Genomic DNA, 18419 nt, shown 5'->3' on the forward strand with positions numbered 1-18419 from the left:
TGCCTATTTTGTGGGGCCTTCACTGCGTCAACATTTAACCTCTCCCACCATGACCTTCCTAGGTAAGTAGAACGATCCCAGCTGGCAGATGAAGAAATGGAGTTTGATGTTAAGGTATGTGCCCAAGATTACATAGGTAATGGGAGACTGAGCCACAATTCGAACAAGCATCCATCCAATATAAATACTTTTCTTTTAATCCCTATTTTCACTCATGGAACAAATAAGTAAATATGATTGCAACTTGATTAGAATAGGTAAGAAAAACTGTAAAAGCTGGTAGCAATTATTCTTCAGCCTGCTAATACCCAGGAACATAATGCCATAGGCAGTGCAATAGTTTTGTTTCAACAGATTTCTTATTAAATAAAAAAGGTAGCAATTTTCCATAATGAATGTTTTATACATTATTCCTTTGTGTATCAGGCCTCTAAAGTACACACTATTAAAGTCTATTAAAGTCTGTATTTAGCAGCATTACTAATGTGCCTTTGGGGAAATTATTACAATGAAACAGCATCAGTCTTTTTCACAAAATTTCAATTGTTTAATATTCCTCTTCTGATCTTTAATACATGTCTATTTTTAGCTATAATCAGACTCCAGCCAAAATGCCATAATCCCAGCCTAGAGCTGTCACAACAAGTTGTTTATGCATTGGATTTAGGAAAAAAAAAAAAAAGAGAGAGAGAGAGAGAGACGCATATATTGCTAATTTCAACCAATCTTTGTTTTCCTCCAAAACTCATTGCAGTCATCCTACTGTTCTAATTAACAGGTGTTTCTTGATCACTGTGACATGTGATGACACTTTACCTCTCTGGCCTGGGTTGGTTATCTTAATTAACTGCTTATACTTATATCTAATTGAGACTAGCCTCTCAGGATAAAGCCACTTCATTAAAATCTGAGGGTGGTAAGAAGTTACAAAACTATTTCATTAAAAAAAAGAGAAAATCAAAGAAATAAACTAGAAGAAGATATAAGCTGTGATTAATAAAATCTAAATGTTTTCATTTAAACCTAAACATTGTCATCTATGAGAGACTAGAAATATGTCTTCTGAATATTAACTGAGGAATGCCTGTAAAATTATGTAGTTTTATATACTCTAAATAGGCATCTCTCCTCCTTTATTAATTTGATAACACAGTATGAAGTTTTAAAGAATGAAGCAAATAGGGCCCCTGGGTGGCTCAGTTAACAGAGCATCTGACTCTTGTTTTCGGCTCAGGTCATGATCTTGGCATCATGGGATCGAACTCCACTTCGGGCTCCAGCTCAGCTCAGAGGAGCCTGCTTGGGATTCTTTTCCTCTCCGTTCCTCTCTATTCTCCACCTCCCAACAAATAAATAAATACATTTTTTTTTTTTTAAAGAATGAAGCCAATAATGGACATATAGGGCAGCCCGGGTGGCTAAGTGGTTTAGCGCCGCCTTCAGCCCAGGGCCTGATCGTGGAGACCCGGGATCGAGTCCCACGTCAGGCCCCTGCATGGAGCCTGCTTCTCCCTCTGCCTGTGTCACTGCCTCTCTCTCTGTGTGTCTCTCATGAATGAATAAATAAATAAAATCTTTAAAAAAAATAATGGACATATATTCACAAGTACAATGTTCTCTGAAAACACAGAAAACAATGTTAAGATTATTTTACGGAGACAAAAGATAAAAGGAAGCTGGAAGGAATACAAGCAAAGGGCTACATGCTATAAACCACAAGAAAAAAAGGGGGAAAGGGACAATTTAAAGTATTAAATGATACTCAAATTAATAAGCGGGGTTGGAAGTAATCTCTCAGTTATGCACTTGCCCTTATACACAGCATTCGTTTGAGAATGATTTGTTCACAAAATCGGGCAAATTAAGTTGTATGTTAATATTCCAAAGATGGACAAGTCACAGATTAAGTACCTAAATAGTCATGTTTCCAATCACCAATTAACTAAATAGGATGTAACTTAATTGTACCCATTAAGACCTACTAATTGAGAGAAAAAGGGCAGGGTTGAGGACTTGGAAGACAGAAGCATTCCTCCGCATGATTCACAAAGGCCAGAATCCACTGGCCTCTTTGTTACAGGGACCCAGCCACCACCAGCATCAAAGAAAGAGGTCGCAGCACTCATCACATGTCCAAAGGACCTGTCTAATTATGCTGTGGGCTTGTGTGGGCTTAGTGATGCAGATATGGTGATGCAGAACGAGAACCCACCAGTTCAGTCAACATTTAATTAAAGCTCCACATGAAGGCTGGCATGGGGCAGTTCATCAATTAAAAAAAAAAAAAAAAAAAAAAAGCAAAACTTGTTTCAATCAAGAAAATCGTAGGCGCTATTCTTTAAATCCTCAAAAACAAGAACAAACAAGATTCCACAACCCACAATCATAATGTGTGTAAAGTGCCACTGGAAAAATCAAAGTGAAACTGAATATCCTCTTTCCTTCAAGTGAAACCTATTTTATGGTCAGTAGCTAGGGCCACATTTCAAAGGGCTTATCATGATTCAAAACTAGGCCTCTCAGACTTGAAATTATATTACAGTTATGTCAAAACATAGCTCTTCTCCTGCTGTGGGGCCATTATGGTCTTAAACCAAAAGTCCAGCCTTTCTACTCCAAAGCCTTAATTTGCCTCCTACCTGTTCAGATTCTCCTTCATCTTTTCTGACATAATTGGGAGTTGTTAAGTCAGGCCACTGACACCTCCACCGTCAAGTCAAGGCACTGTCACATCAGCATGAATGCGGTGAGTGTACATGGTCTTAAGGCTGGTGCTGACTTCCACGTGCACCGGTGCATTATTCATCTGATGCTCCAATTCTCTGGATAGAAAGGTCCAGAGTTTCAACTTACACCTTGGACCATGAAGACTGCTTCATGACCATGAGTAAGGAGATTACGAGGCAAGCTGTGCACCTAAGAGACCAACTGAAATATGTCTCCGGTAAGTAGAGAGGAGAGGCCTTGGTACTGAAATGAAAGCATTGCTGTTGCTTCCATGGTAGAAATGACTATGAAACTATCAAGAGATAATTCTATATAAATTAGGAAGCATTTCTCAGATAGCCTGAATGTTTTATCCATATTGACAAGCACAAACAAGTTATACACATGCACACATTTTAAAGACAAATAAGCATAAACACATTCAGCTAATTCTTTTAAATTTATCTTCTCCATACTTCATATCAAATCAACCATTTAGGATATTACACTTGAATTTTAAGTTTATATTCCCATACCTCTCAGAAGGGAATTATATCTCTGTTTTCTTCCTAAAAAGTCACTGAATTTCCCAGTGTGCTGACCATGGGAGAGAATGAGGGTCCAGTTTTACCGTTTCTGTACAGCCCACGTTTAGCAGAATTTGACTTATAACGTAACACAGGAGCTATGCCGGCCTTGTGCTAACAATGTTCCATTTAGTCTCATAAACTCTATAAAACAGTTTCTTTCTTTCTTTCTTTTTTTAAATAAGGACTAAGTGCAGTTTTTCCTTAAAGACAAAGAGGATGGGGACAGATGTGCTACAATGTCCAGGGCACTCACTACTCAGAGCCTTGGGTCCAGCTGCTTCTTGGAATAAGGATTGCCAAATATAGGACATAGGCATGGTCTAGTTTACTGGTGCTCAGACTCCTACCTCAGGACATGCTTAAAAATCACTGAAGTCCTTCAAGAGCTTTGGTTTATGTCACTTCTTTCTACCAATGGTTATCATCTTAAAAATGAAAATGGAGACAATTTGTGAAAACACAAGCCCACATCCCAATAACCATCACAGGGATGAGTGCCATTGGATGCCATGTAGCCTCCTGAAAAACTGTACTGTATACTCAAAAGAGTGGAAAAGGCAGAAAACAAACAAACAAAAAGTCAATATTATGAAAGTGGTTTTGACCTTGCAGTGAATGGACTCCCCAGGCGTTCCCGAACCACAGTTTGAGAAGCACTGGTCTAAACTTGTATCCATCAGCAAAGTCTTTTGAACAGCTGGATGAAGAAATGACACATACTGAGTAAGAGGATGTAATTCCATTTAAAAGTTTTGAGTCACTGAATCAAAGGACAGTATCTTTTTCTAGAGCATTGCTCTACTTATTACTGCCCTAAATCATTAACATATTAAAAAGCTCCTTCCTGGTAGTATGTCACATAGAATCACTCCCAAAACTAAATCTCAGTTTTGACCAAGGACTCTCTTTTTCTATCTGTCCACTAAATACCTTCATACAGTTTTATCTCAGATGCAAAACAACTAGAGTGGTATTTATTTTAAAATACTTGTTGTTTTCTGATTGTTACTCACATATACAAATACTTACTGCAGGAAAGTTGAAAATATAGAAAAATATTTTTAATTTAAAAAAAATTTTTTTAAAGCTTTATTTATTTATTCATGAGGGACACAGACAGAAAGAGAGGCAGAGACATAGGCCGAGGGAGAACCAGGCTCCACGCAGGGAGCCCTGATGCGGGACTCGAGCCCAGATCTTGGGATCACGACCTGAGCCGAAGGCAGGCGCCCAACCGCTGAGCCACCCAGGCATCCCAGAAAAGTATTTTTTAAATAAGAAGCCAATATATACCATGTGCCCACCCTCTGAGAAAACCACTACTAACATTCTGGGCAACATCCTATCATGTATATCTTAAAAATAGTGAAGTCCATATCTTAAATATAGCTTAATGTCTTTTTATATATTATTTTTAGTATGAAAGAATGTACATTACTAAAGAAATTTAGAACATAAGAGCAAAAAGAAGATAATGCTCCTAACATTTTGATGTGTATGAGCAGATAGATGTTTTTTGAAAAATGAAATAATGATCAAACTACATATTGTTACATAATTTGCCTTCACAATTTATTTAAAACTCTTTTTTATGTCATTAAATATTCCTCCATCCCTCCCTGGTATTTTTATTATATGGCTGTATATCACAATTATCGCCTTCTAAAAAGTACTATTATCATAATATGTGATGAACACCTTGGCTCAATTTTTTTACACATCCATGGCAATTGTCTTGAGTGTTCTAGAAATGTATTTCTGAGTCAAAAAGTGTGTGTATTTTTGAGGTTTTGATACACATTGTTTAAATTCCCTTGAGGAATGTGTTCTTTCACTGTGTCTAACAGAGTCTGGGTCATCTCTTTCCTATCGTGATAGAGTATATTTTACAAGTCCTCATCAATTGTATAGGTAGAAACTGCCACCTCATTGCTTTAATTTGCATTTCTTTGATAACTGTTGAGTTGAACATTTTCTTGTATGTCACTTGCTGATTATATTTCTTCTTTTATTGGTCTTATCTTTCTGTTCTTTGCCCCTTTTCTAGTAATCATCTTTATCTTATTAATTTATAAGAATTCTTACTAAATTGGCTAAGTTAACTCTCTGTTGTACATGTAAATAATTGGCCTGGTGTGTCTTTTGTCTTTAGGGTAGCTCAGAACACCTTTTGGTGGAAATTTTGAGGTTATAGTCAAATACATTCTCTTCCTTTATAATTTCTGCCACTAGAGATTAATAAAGCCTTCCTTATTCCAAGATCATTTAATTTTTATTTGCATTTTTTCCATGTAACTAGTTTTTGATGTGTGCAATATTTCTTCAAAGTCGGCCACAAGGGGGACTTGGCCACTGCCTGCAAAAAAAAGAGTGGAGACTCACTGAATATAGATGGGTCATTTGGTAAAACCTCCAAGGATGTCCTAGAGAGGGGAAGACAGAGGTCCATGTTTATTGTTCACCAATTTCTTACATCGCATCCAAAAGCTCTGTCAACTTGCTCTTCAAGTGAAAAAAGTTTACAATGGAAGAAGTTTTAATGTTAGGTGTATGTTTAAACATTAAATGTCTGAAATAAGATGACTCTCATTACCTTGGCCAGCATAGCAGCTTTGGATGGCAAAGACCTTTATTTTGTTCACCGATATCCTGCAAGTGCAGTACGTAGTAGCCAGTACACACTAGGTAAGTGTATGTTGGAGGAGCTGATGTTTAATCAAGTAGAGTCATGTGTATGCCAGGTAGAGAACCAGGGGTAATGAGTTTCTCACTGCTTCATATTAATGAGGTGCCAAGTAAAAAAAACTCTAAATGAAGGCGGAAACTGAATTTCAATCTTACTCTTTAGTTGACTGTAGAGATATTGATCTGAGTGTAAAGGTGAAACTGCCTCAAACCTGGCACAGTAAAATATTCAGAGAAAAAAATTCTGCTGGGTAGATATTAAGCAAAAAGTAGCATCCACCCACCAAGAAAGATAAGACACACTGCTCCACTTCATTTGATGCTATAGCATTTGTCCAAAGCAACAGCAGTCAGATTTGGCTTTATTTGAACATAAGAAGGAAGAAACACTTCTCAAGAAGATTCCTTTGCACTGGAGGGGAAGAAGAGCATTCTGTATAATAATGGTAAAATCTATTATTTTTCAATCAGATGGGAGTGTGCTCATAAATTCAAGACAGACAATAGCATGTGATATGACTTCATGAAAATGATGACCATGAGGGAAAGAGTTTAAAGTCATAATTCCAAGGTTGCTGCTAGGAAGAGAGAGCTTTCAAGAGTGGAAGCTGTGAGTGTGGTTCTGTGAACTTACATGGTAGTATGTACTGAATGCATATCCTCCTAATTTGCCTCTACAAAGTCCCATCCTGTCCAACTTGCCCCCCATTTGGCTAAGATTTTTTTTTAAAATATTTTATTTATTTATTTGAGAGAGTGACAGAGCAAGCATGAACAAGGTAGTGGGGGGATAGGCAGAGGGAGAGGGAGAAGCTGACTCCCCTCTGAGCAGGGAGCTGATGTGGGGCTCGATCCCAGGACCCTGGGATCATGACCTGAGCCGAAGGCAGATGCTCAACCACCTGAGCCACCCACGCACCCCTTGGCTATGATTTTTTAAGTAATACCCTAAAATCCTTTCTTTACAGATTGACAATAAATAACACAAATATAAAACATTAGCCCTTCTTACCAGCAACAGTTTGTGTTACAGGATCTATATTTATACATATTAGCAAGAGAATGCCTGAGAAAGGAGAGAGGATAAAAACTTGTGACAAAATTTAAAGTTACATCCTGATTATAAAGTTTTGGACCAGTATAAAGATTGGAAAGTCAGCCCTTGTAAAAAAAATCTAAGGAGAGTATGGAACTGGAAAGATGGTTTTAAAGTGCGCAGGAGAGGGCAACCCAGGTGGCTCAGCAGTTTAGCGCCGCCTTCAGCCCAGGGCGTGATCCTGGAAACCCGGGATCGAGTCCCATGTCAGGCTTCCAGCATGGAGCCTGCTTCTCCCTCTGCCTGCTTCTCCCTCAGCCTGTGTCTCTGCCTCTCTCTCTTTATCTGTTTCTCAAATAAATAAATAAATAAAATATTTAAAAATAAAATAAAATAAAGTGTGTAGGAGAGCCAAGGACAATGAGTGCCCTGGGGAAAACTGTGCACCCAAAATTTCTTTAACATGCACGGCTAGAACATAAAGCCCCAAATGAACAACCATTCAAGCCTGTTTATAATAAGAAGGTGAATAAATGTGAGTGTTCCACTCTGTAGAAATCTTCTGTACAAACTAACGCACCAGTGTGCTAGCTGTCTGTGGCCCAGAACTGCACTCCTTCCTGGTGAGTCTCCAGACTCTGCTACTTGGACTCCCCTACTTGCTGGACAGCAGTTCACTATCAGGTTAGCCTGGTTAAATTAGACAAATGATCAATCCCTTGTGCCATGGGGGTCATTCTAGTTATTTTCTAGAGACACCATCTTGAAAGAACCTCAAAGAGAGATGTCAATGCCTCACTGTGCTCAGAATCTCCCTGTAATTTCACTGGGCCCTAGGATACCATGCCACCCTGCATGGTGACACCTCCCCAGGTAAAGTGTCCCATAAGCTAGCTAGGGTTACTACAGTGTACATCCAAGGAAGTAGAAAGTGCACAATTCAAATGTCTCCAACTTTCTAGGAACAAATCTACTAAGAAAATCAATCACACCCACAAAAATATTTCCAACTTTCTAACTTACATATCCTAATTGATGAGATGATTGTCTGGTTTTATTTACGCTGAGACCTATTTCCTCCCCAGAGGGTGATCTATTCTTTGTCTTATGCCAAGAAAACCGTAAGAAAAATGCTGACCTATGAAGGTTACACATCATGCTTAATCACTACTTTAAATTAAAATAACATAAAATAAAGCATTCATTGGGCCACTTAGGCAGAACATAACTTCCCAAGCAATAGACACACCTACTGAGACACTTGAAATGTCTGAGGAGTCTGGTTCCCAGCTGTGTTTCAAGAGCCAAACCATGACATCAGGTCTTGAGTTGTGTGCCTGCCAATCAGATTTCCCAAGAGTTGTCTCTGTGTTTCAGTATACTAAACTCTAGCTAACTAATAGAAGCCAAGGTTTGTAGTTGCCACAGTGATAAATCTCCTCTCTTCCCCACCCTCCAGTCAGGAGCTTGGGGTGGAATACCTGCCTACTTTTCAGTATTCCAAAAGCTCACTTCTCAAAGACTGCTTAAAAGTAAGTATTTAAGCCACTGGTGGAGGTGGGGGTAGGGGTGGCGGGTGGAAACAAGGTTTCCTTCTCTTGGCCAAAAAAAAAAAAAAAAAAAAAAAGAAAAGAAAAATATAAAACAAAAGAAAATTTCTCAAAAACAATTGCTTATTATTTTCTGGTCTCTTCCAGTGCAATAAAGCAGCCATCCCGAGAAGGCCAGACGAGTGGCCATAAGAAAAATTACCACTGGAAAGGGGTAAAGAATCTCATCAAACTAAATGGGTTCTCTTAAAGCCTGGGGATTTCCATAATACCTTTTGAAGACCACTGTCTAAAAGCACTGTCCAGCTCCATCACAACCCATAACTAATGTGATAATTGACCTCTTCTTGTAGCATCTGGAAATGTCTCTCGCTTGTATTAGATCCCTCAGTGGCTCTCAGAATTGGACCCTTACCTCCTTCTCTGGGTTCCTAACTACCATCTTCCACCAGTGCAGTGGTTTTCTGCCAGGGGTATTTTTGTTCCCTTAAGGGACACTGGCTAATGTGTGGAAACATTTTTGGTTGTCAGGACTGAAGTCAGGGAAAGGGGATGCTACTGAACATCCTTCAATGTGGAAGACAGCCTCTCACTAGAAAGAATTACCCAGTTCAAATGTTAACAATGTTGAGGTTGAGAAATCCTGCTGTACCCAGCTCTTTGTTCTCTAAACATGCCAGACTTTCTCATATGCTTTGTGCCTAAACAAAGCCTGTTTCCTTTACCTGGGATGCCCTGCCCTACTTCTGTGTCTAAGAAATGACCATTTATCATTCAGGATCTGACTCAAAAATGTCACCTCCTCTACAGTTCTTTCCATATCTCCTAAAGTTGGATGTTCCTTCTGTGCCTCCAGAGTTTCTGGTACACATCTCATGAAAACACTAGCCACACTATACCCAAGCCTGTCACCTGCTATAGGCAAAACCTAAGCCTCATTCATTGTTCATCCCTGAGTGCCCACTTGGTAACCAACTTGCTGAGTCAATCAAGGAACAAATGGAAATGTTGCAAATACACTCAACACTCTCCTGTAACAATATCTAAGGGGCAATAGTGTTCCCAACATCAAAACCAACAATAGCCAATATTTGTCAAATGCTTGTAATGTAGATAGGTACCACATTAAGCACTGGTGTACATATCAACTTGTTTTCATCCTTTTAACAACCTTGCTGTTATCATCAGCATTTTACAGATGGGGAAACTGAGGCACAGAAAAGCCACTTGCCCAAGGTCATCAAAGCTAGCATTTGGAAGAGCTGATATTTAAACCCAGGTAGTCTGGCTCCAGAGACTCATTCTTTCAATATTTATGCCAAGGAAGTTGTAGTAACAACCAATATTTCAGCCGCTCAGAAGTCTCTGACAAACACAGTGACATAATTGGAAGACTATACAACCACAGAGTGGCCACCACCTCCTGGGACCCTGCCTATAAACACTGCTTGCTGGAGTCACATAACTCTCCAACTCCTGGAATGGTTGTGGCAGGAGAAGCAACCTCTCACACCGTGGAAAGGCATTACGTTTCCAGAAAACTCATGGTACCATAAAGAAAACACAAAGGCTGATTCCCAAAGGTATCTTTTACCTTGTTCATGCTGCAGGGACTGGATCAAGGGTTCAGACATGTCACAATGCGAGGCAGCTCTTGAAGATTCTCCTCGTGGCTGTAGACCTCACTTCCTGAAGCAGACAGCTGCACTGCAAACACAAAGAGGAAATCCATCAGCTGGGGCTCAGGAAGATACAGAGCAGTCCTGTTTCCAATGGAACTTTCTGCCATGATGGCAATGCTCCACGCCTGTGCTGTCCAAAATGGTAACACCAGCCACATGTGGCTACTGACCATGTGAAATGTGGCTAGTGCAACTAAGGGCTGAATTTTACATTTTATGTCATTTTAGTTAAATTTGAATGTAAATAGTCACAAGTGGTTAGTGGCTACCATACTGGGCAGTATAGGTCTAGAGAGTCAAGTCAAAGTCTTGAGGTCACAGACTCTAGACAGGTCAGCGGCCAAGGAAAAGCTGGATATTATGTGTTCAGAGTGACTACAGGCACCCAGGAACAAGAACATTCATGCAATAACTAGTTTCTCAGTACTCACTAGATGTGGGGTACTGAGGACATAGTGATCAAAAACCCAGAGCTCAGTTATTTAAAAGTTTCCTGCTCAGGCTTGACCTCCTTCGAAAAGGAAAGGATCTAGCATGTGAGCAGTATTTACTTCAGGCCAGACCTCAATGCCTTCCTCACTGCCTACAAGGAAGAGACAGGCATTTACTGAAGACTGACTTTACCACTGTCAGGGCTTAATAGATAGGACCTTCCACAGAGCTCTTACCATAAGGGAATTCAGGAGGTCAGTTTTCCATGAGCCAAATGAACAAGGTGATTCAACATCCCCTCAGATGGAATGAGTCCACGTTTTTATCCATGCTTTTCTATTGGTTCTTTAAGAAGGTTATCTGATTCACTTGAATTACATTTTAGAGTCAAATGGTTAATGTATAGCTCCAGAGTTCTTAATTTTTCAAATATTAAGTAAAAATAAAGAAAATATCTTCAACTACTTAATTAGATTAGTCTTTTCTTTGGAAAATGTGTATGGGTGAATTTGAGAGGAAAACCAAACATTGTAAGGTTCCTTGTAATCATCTTATTTCTACGTTACTTTTCCTGGTTACATCTAGAAAGGATTTATATATCTGAACCTTTCCATAAACACTGGAATTACAGGGCCACCTGTACAGGGTTGCTCAGTGGTTGAACGTCTGGCTTCAGCTTAGGGCGTGATCCCAGTTTCCTGGGATCGAGTTCTGCATCAGTCTCCCTGAAGGGAGCCTGCTTCTCCCTTAGCCTATGTCTCTGCCTCTCTCTGTATCTCTCATGAATAACTAAATAAATAAAATGTAAAAAAAAAAAAAAAAAGACTGGGATTACAGGTTTAAAAGGAAGCACAGTGCTTTAAAATATATATTCTTTTTAATAATAATAGCAATATAGAAAATTTCACAGGGAAAAGAAAAAAGTAACCACAATCCCACTAATCATAATCACCTCTAGTTCTTAGCACAGTGGGGAGTGACAAGAGGCCCTGGCAAGTCTGCTGAATCAAGGACACAGAGAAGTCCAAGGCTATATCCCCCATATTAACATCTTTCACCATTAAGAAAATGACTTTGTAATATTTATTTTTTTTGACTTATTATCTTCAAAAGATAAACTCCTACCCCACATACATTACAATTCTGTGAACATAATATTATTAAATTCCTTTTACAAATCAGAAGATAGGGAGACAAAATTGCAGAACACTCCCCGGCTATTTGAGACACATAGATTCCAAAGAAAATACCACATTAAGTCATAGTAATAACATATTTTAAGAATGATGTACAACATAGAGAGACCCTGGAATTCTGACTTTGTAGCCTAAACACATCCAAACACCCCTTGTTACTTGATATACTTGACGTCTTGTATGACTGTAATCGATTGCTACTTCAAAGTCAAGAAAACTCAGTATCTAATCCTAACCAATCTTACAGTGACTGAAAGAAAATTATGCATAAAACTTTTACTCTTTGAATTCCAGAAGCAGATGCTAATAAATTTGTTTTAAACAGAATTCTAGGGGTGCCTGGATGGCTCAGTGGTTGAGCGTCTGCCATTGGCTCAGGTCGTGACCCCAGGGTCCTGGGATTGAGTCCAGCATCAGGCTCCCTGCAGGGAGCCTGCTTCTCCCTCTGCCTATGTCTCTGCCTCTGTGTGTCTCTCATGAATAAATAAACAAAATCTTAAAAAGATAAAGTAGAATTCTATACATGCTGTTTCCTTTTTAAGATATGAAATTCAATCCACTTAAAACCTACGGTCCAGCACTTAACTGGGAAACTTGTCCGAATGCCTTGCATAGATGCCTGATATCACAATTCCATTAAAATGTACACATTGGTATCAACACAGGAAAGGTGGGCACAAGAAGATAATAATAAACAGACAAAGATTCTTGAACATAATTTCCCCAAGGAAATTCCACCCAGCTCCAATCATGCCACAGTCCCCATTCCGTCACATCTTAGATACACAGTCTGCACTAAAATAATTATGGATCCTCCCCTGTGCCCCCCACCACTCTAAGTGGTCTTGTCATTTTCACGTATGTTGGTTCTACAACAAAGCCAAAATAAAAACTCATTGAGGGAAATATTAGTCACATAGAAAATTCTTAATAAATATTACGCTTAGATTTTTTTTTTCTTTGCTCTCACTCACAGAGCCTAGGAAGATGTAGACTCATAATGTTGACTCTTAAACACAATGTTGACAATCATTGCAAATTGCCTCTGCGGTTTTTTAAAAAAGGAAAATCTCTTAATGTCCAGGACTGTAAACGTTTTAGAAAAATATTGTTAAGAATATCTTACAGCTGTACAGTGCTCAAAACTGTACAATACACTTTTATATTAGTGCTCTCAGATAGTACTGATATTGATCTGAGGGGTAGTTTTTTAAATTAGGAAACCAGATTCAGAATTCTTAGTCATGCTGTCATAGGCAGTAGACCCTGGGCTGCAAGTGGCTTCATTTCAAGATACTACAGAATTAAAATATGCACAAAGCCTACAAATGAGAGATCTCTCTTAATACACACACACACACACACACACACACACACACACCATACACACCATCATTAACCAAAAACACCTCAGCATACAGATGACAGTTTTAGAAATTGGGTCAGTTTGCTTCTGGCCAGCAACCAAAAAGACTGGCCTTGTTGTACCAAGTACTTTAAATCTCCTTTGAAACAGAGAGGACCTGGTTGTTTTGCAGCCAATTCCATTTAGAAGCTTAGAGAAATACAGAGCTTAAAAAAGGAAATTGCATCTTAAATATAAAGTATTGGGGGAAAGATATGTGTGTTACTATAGTGGAATTAAGGGCGTTTTCTTCTTTATTCTATTTTTCAGTGTTTCTTTTTAATCGTTCACGAAGTTGGATTCCTCTGATACTAAACAAAAGGCATGTACAGATACCTTTCAAAGGGTGCCTGGAGAAAGTCAATCACAGAAGCTAAAGTGTGACTTCCACTCAGTTGATCCTAACAGAGTTGGCTCCATGGGAAACAAAGCCTGTGGTCAACCTTGGGCTCTGGAAAGGTTAATGAAATGTAATTCATCTTTCCAGGTGGGTAGAAGTGTGAGTAAGCAGAAAAGTAGAGACAGGGGAAGAATAAGAGATCAAAGAGAGAATGAACAGAAAAGATGAAGGCTACAAAGAGAGAAGAAAACGAAAGGGCAGGTAAGCAAAGGTATCTAGGGACAGGTTCAGTGATGCAGACAAGTGCCTCTCACCAGCCAGGTCCTCATGGACAGAAGAGACGGAGAGACTCAGGCTCCTGGTGATAGCACCGCATCCTACAGCTTCTCTGGGTGTCAGCAAGTGGAGCCGGAGTAGGTTAAGACCGGGCTTACCTGTTTCGCCACTATTTATTTACCATCAGCCTCCACCTACCACAGAGAGAAGTCTATTTTCCCTGGATCACTGATAATGTGCCATAGGGGTATGGTGAGAACAGCATAAGCCAACTTTATTCTAGTCTCTACTCTAGCTAACGAGAGTACTCTTTAGAGTATTTGTTCTTACTCTTGACACTCTTAAACATGTCGAAGGGCTGTGTGTATGTGTGTGTGTGTGTGTGTGTGTGTGTGTGTGTGTGTGTGTGTGTAGTGCTATTTTTTGGCCTTTGAAAATGCAACTAATACTGCCAATATAGAACGGAGTATGATGATCTGGGCTTTCTCCCCACTCCAACTCTCCCACCCCCTTCTAAGACATTCTTTCTAGAAGGCTTTGGTTATATAACACAGAGCTGGGTTGCTCAGGCACTCCTATGGCAAATAGCCCCCTAGGAGCAAGCAGGTCACTCACAAGGTTAATGACCTTGCTGGCTTTTAGATATAATGTACCCTGACATCAGTCTGTGGAACAGCCTCTTGTTTCTTCCCTCCCACCACCAAATCCAGCAGCTTAGGTGGACAGAGGGCTCAAGCATGAGGACCCGAAAACTTGTGAGGAAGAATTAAGCAAAGTCATAAAGACACAAACAGGGTTTGGAGAGAAAGGGGGGAAAGGCAAGAGGACAAAACTCTACAGGAAATTCTCTAAATCTAGGACTTAGAAGCTTGGAAAATCAGACAAACAGATGAAAGATACATCTCTAATACTCTCCAACCCCTGCTTTTATGAGTTGGAGTAATTTACATGTCTCTGAAGTGAAATCTTGACAACCTTCAATTGGATAGAATCCTTGTACAAGACTGGATACACTTAAGACCATTTTCTTACAGACAGTCCAATTCCTCTCTTCTACACTAAGGAGCACGGTGCTGGGATTAAAGGATCCAAAAGTCAAGCAACAAACAGACCCCGTCCCATTCCCCAAATGCACACATAGCTCCCACACAGCTGGCTCCTTCCTTTCTGGAGAAGCAGAGGAATCAGAGCAGAGCTCCTTGAGGAACTCCCCGAAGGCCCTTCTCCATCCTCAAAGTCACAGCAAACATATGTCTCTGGTTCTTCAGGACCTACTGTCCTTGCCACCCGCACATTTAGGCAGCAAACATGCCATGACACAGTTCTGCCCTAAGAGAATGAGCAATGTTTGCCATTGTGCCTTGCCCTCATGCCCTGCCTTCACAATATGCCATGAAAACCACCAACCCAAGTCAGAAGGATGAGAGCATCTTCCCATCAAGCATGATTAGAGGCCTTCTTCCCCAAGGACTGGTAACACAATTTGAAAATTGGTGTTCCGAAATTTCAACTAGCATATGACCAATGGTTCAACAAGAAATTGTGATAAGGAAGAGGAAATAAGAGGATTATAAATTATAAAGAAGAGTGCTGGGGGCACAAAAACATTGCCCTGAGAGCTAAACGAGGTGTAGTAAGAATGCCAAGTGATAGTGTGTGTCCATTGCTGTCAAAGGACTACTTCTGGCACACGTGTTGAAGGCTTCCTCCACTTCATGAAATCATACACAACGATATCAAATGTTTAGATTCAGGGCTATCACTCTATAAAGATCATTTTTAGTCCCTCAGTAATTTAGGAATATCTTAATTAAAGGCACAATATAGAACTCCCAAGGGGTTACCTGGCTCAGCCTACTCCTCTTGCCTGTGTGACTATCTAAACCAGCGGACACAGATTCAGATGCCTACAGGAGTCAAGAAAGAATAAGATGAAGGAATGGGCAGGCCAGAGAAGACAATGAGTTGTCATTCCCTCCCAATGAAGACAGGGATCCCCGGAGAGGCTGCCACTCAAATCCAGAAAAGTAGGAACAAAGTACATGTTCCCTGAGCTTCTGATAATCAAGAAGGACAGAAAATGGAGAGATTATGTAAAGTCATGTGCTTGTTCAATGTTGGCAATTTATGTTACCATTTTGGAAAATTGGGGTTGGATTTGGTCCGCCAGTTTTTATCTTCCATCATATACTTTTTGTGTAAGTCATGGGACTGTTTCTTTAAATCTCCAGGACTGGGGCTCCCATTCTGTCTCCTGATCCCTCCAGGGCTATAGGGCTATGGCTTCATGGTGCAGCAAGCCTTCCAGGCGAGTGGGAAAAGTAGAACTCGGGAGCTAAGTCATTCCATCTGAGTTATCAATTCTGTGTCTTTGCATGTGATTTCAGTAAGTTACTAACCCTCCCTGAGTCTTTATCTCTTTACCCAGAAAATGGGGGGAAATTATTTATATGTCCTAAGATTATTTTGAAGATTAAATGGGGTAACATGAGGAAAGTATTTTTTCAAATTTTTTTTTCAATTTTTATCTATTTATGATAGTCACAGAGAGAGAGAGAGAGGGAGAGACACAGGCAGAGGGAGAAGCAGGCTCCATGCAGGGAGCCCGACGTGGGATTCGATCCCGGGTCTCCAGGATCGCGCCCTGGGCCAAAGGCAGGCGCTAAACCGCTGCACCACCCAGGGTTCCCATGAGGAAAGTATTTAATGCATGGTGTTAAGAGATGAAGTCCTTCCCCTCCTCTGTTTCCCATCACCATTCAGCACTACCTCATTCTGCATGTAATTGCACGTAGGAGTTTACTTCTCAACCACCTACTGGATTCTATGTTTTCCAAAGGAAGATATCTTATCTGTTTTATGCCCAAATAGTCAGCACCTGTCCCACCACCCTACACACAGTAGGCTTTCAATATATGTAAAATGTAATTATAATGTTGTTATATAATGTTATAGACTGAATGTTTATACCCTCCAAAATCATAGATTGCTCAATTCCCAATGTGATGGTATTTAGAGGCAGGGCTTTGGGGCAGGTAATTAGGTTTAGATGAGGTTATGAGGGTGGAGCCCTCATGATGGGGTTAGTGCCAGTATGAGAAGACATACCAGAGAACCTGCATGTGTGTGCACAATTTCTCTCTTCCCCTCTCCCTGCCGTGTGTGTGGATGTATCAGGAAGTCAACCATCTGCAAGAGGTCCCTCACTAGAACCAAATGGGCCGGCATCTTGATCTTGGACTTCCCAGCTTCCAGCACTGTGAGAAATAAACCATTGTTCAAGCTACTCAGTCTATGGTGTTCTGTTATAGCAGCCCTAACTAAGACAAACTTTCAGGAAGATCTTCCTTAAATCTGGCACCGATTGAGCCTATTTCCACTTATCCTCTTCTGATGCTTTAATGTCAAAATGTATATCTACTTCTCATTTGGCCGGAACATTTTGAGACTAAAAGAAAAAAAAAAAAAACAGGTCCAAATTAAGAATAAAAGATTGAAAAATTTTCTCTTAAGATGTATGGCATCGCTTTTTAAGTCAAGAGGGTACTTTCTGGTACCCTCTGCATGCCTCAGCAGAAAAAGTTACACCTAAGAGATTTCATCACCCTATTAATAAATAAAGGAGCATGCTTTCATTTCAGCATCCTGAGTTCATGTCTGCCAACAGTGCGTGTCACTACATGGGGTGTACTTGGTGGCTGCCCAGAGCTCTAGGAAATCCCCTATCTATTTGTCCACCATGGATTGAGAAGGCCAAACCGTATTCATCTAAGATGGTTTACCAGCCATGCCTGACTACCTGGGTTTCTCTGATATTATTCTGAAAGAATCCCAGAGACCTTCAAACAATCCCGGCTTCCTTCTCCCTGGAGGGGTTTGCTTAACAATTTAGGCAAACACATTTCCTGTGATTTGCTGAGAAGCTAAAATAATTTAACAGAAAGCCTGGTTAGCAGGTTGCTTCAGAATGACCCACTGAAAAGGAACCGATGGCAAGGGAAATCGCTAGAAAGGTATCTCTTTACAGAAGCTCAAGGAGACCAGCTATCTCTCCAATAGAAGGTTTCCAATGAAGGCATTTAAATATTCTCAAGAATACCTTGAGGACAAGTGTAATGAAGGGGCGATTGCCTTACTGGGGGCTGGTGCTTACAACTGAAACTCATCTGCTTAGTAAGTCAGATCGGGCGTAATGCCCTGTTCCTCTGGGAGGGGACTTTCATTAATCCTCAGAAGGAAGCTCAATTTGGCAGGACGGGCCCTAGTCAAAAGCAGTCTCAGGGATTTACTATTAACCTCTGCTTTCCTGAGGCTCTCATTCCGTACTTCCCAATACACCAGCTTCTCCTTAGTGTGGCTTGTTCTTTGTGAGGCTGTATCACGTCCTGCGTTGTTAACCTTTCCAGAGGGACCTAGTGTTTGCTTCTACCAGGACTCTACAGCTTTTAATGCTCTCAAACCAGCTTAGTCAAAACTACTGAAGTTCCTATACTGTGCAGGTAGTGAACTGCAGACCCCACA

General features: G+C 40.3%; 1 protein-coding gene across 4 annotated transcripts in view; it reads right to left on the reverse strand.

Annotated features, from left to right (window-relative positions):
• BACH2 (BTB domain and CNC homolog 2) overlaps positions 1–18419 on the reverse strand; it is a 358666-nt gene that overhangs the window by 250130 nt on the left and 90117 nt on the right. For all 4 annotated transcript variants that reach the window (XM_038554735.1, XM_038554737.1, XM_038554736.1 and 1 more), the window contains exon 2: positions 10162–10274. In XM_038554735.1, the coding sequence (XP_038410663.1) occupies positions 10162–10170 (9 nt within the window). In that variant the 5' untranslated portion in view covers positions 10171–10274. The remainder of the gene's footprint in view (positions 1–10161; positions 10275–18419) is intronic.

The sequence above is a fragment of the Canis lupus genome, chromosome 12 (assembly GCF_011100685.1).
Source record: "Canis lupus familiaris isolate Mischka breed German Shepherd chromosome 12, alternate assembly UU_Cfam_GSD_1.0, whole genome shotgun sequence".
NCBI classification, from domain to species: Eukaryota; Metazoa; Chordata; class Mammalia; order Carnivora; family Canidae; genus Canis; species Canis lupus.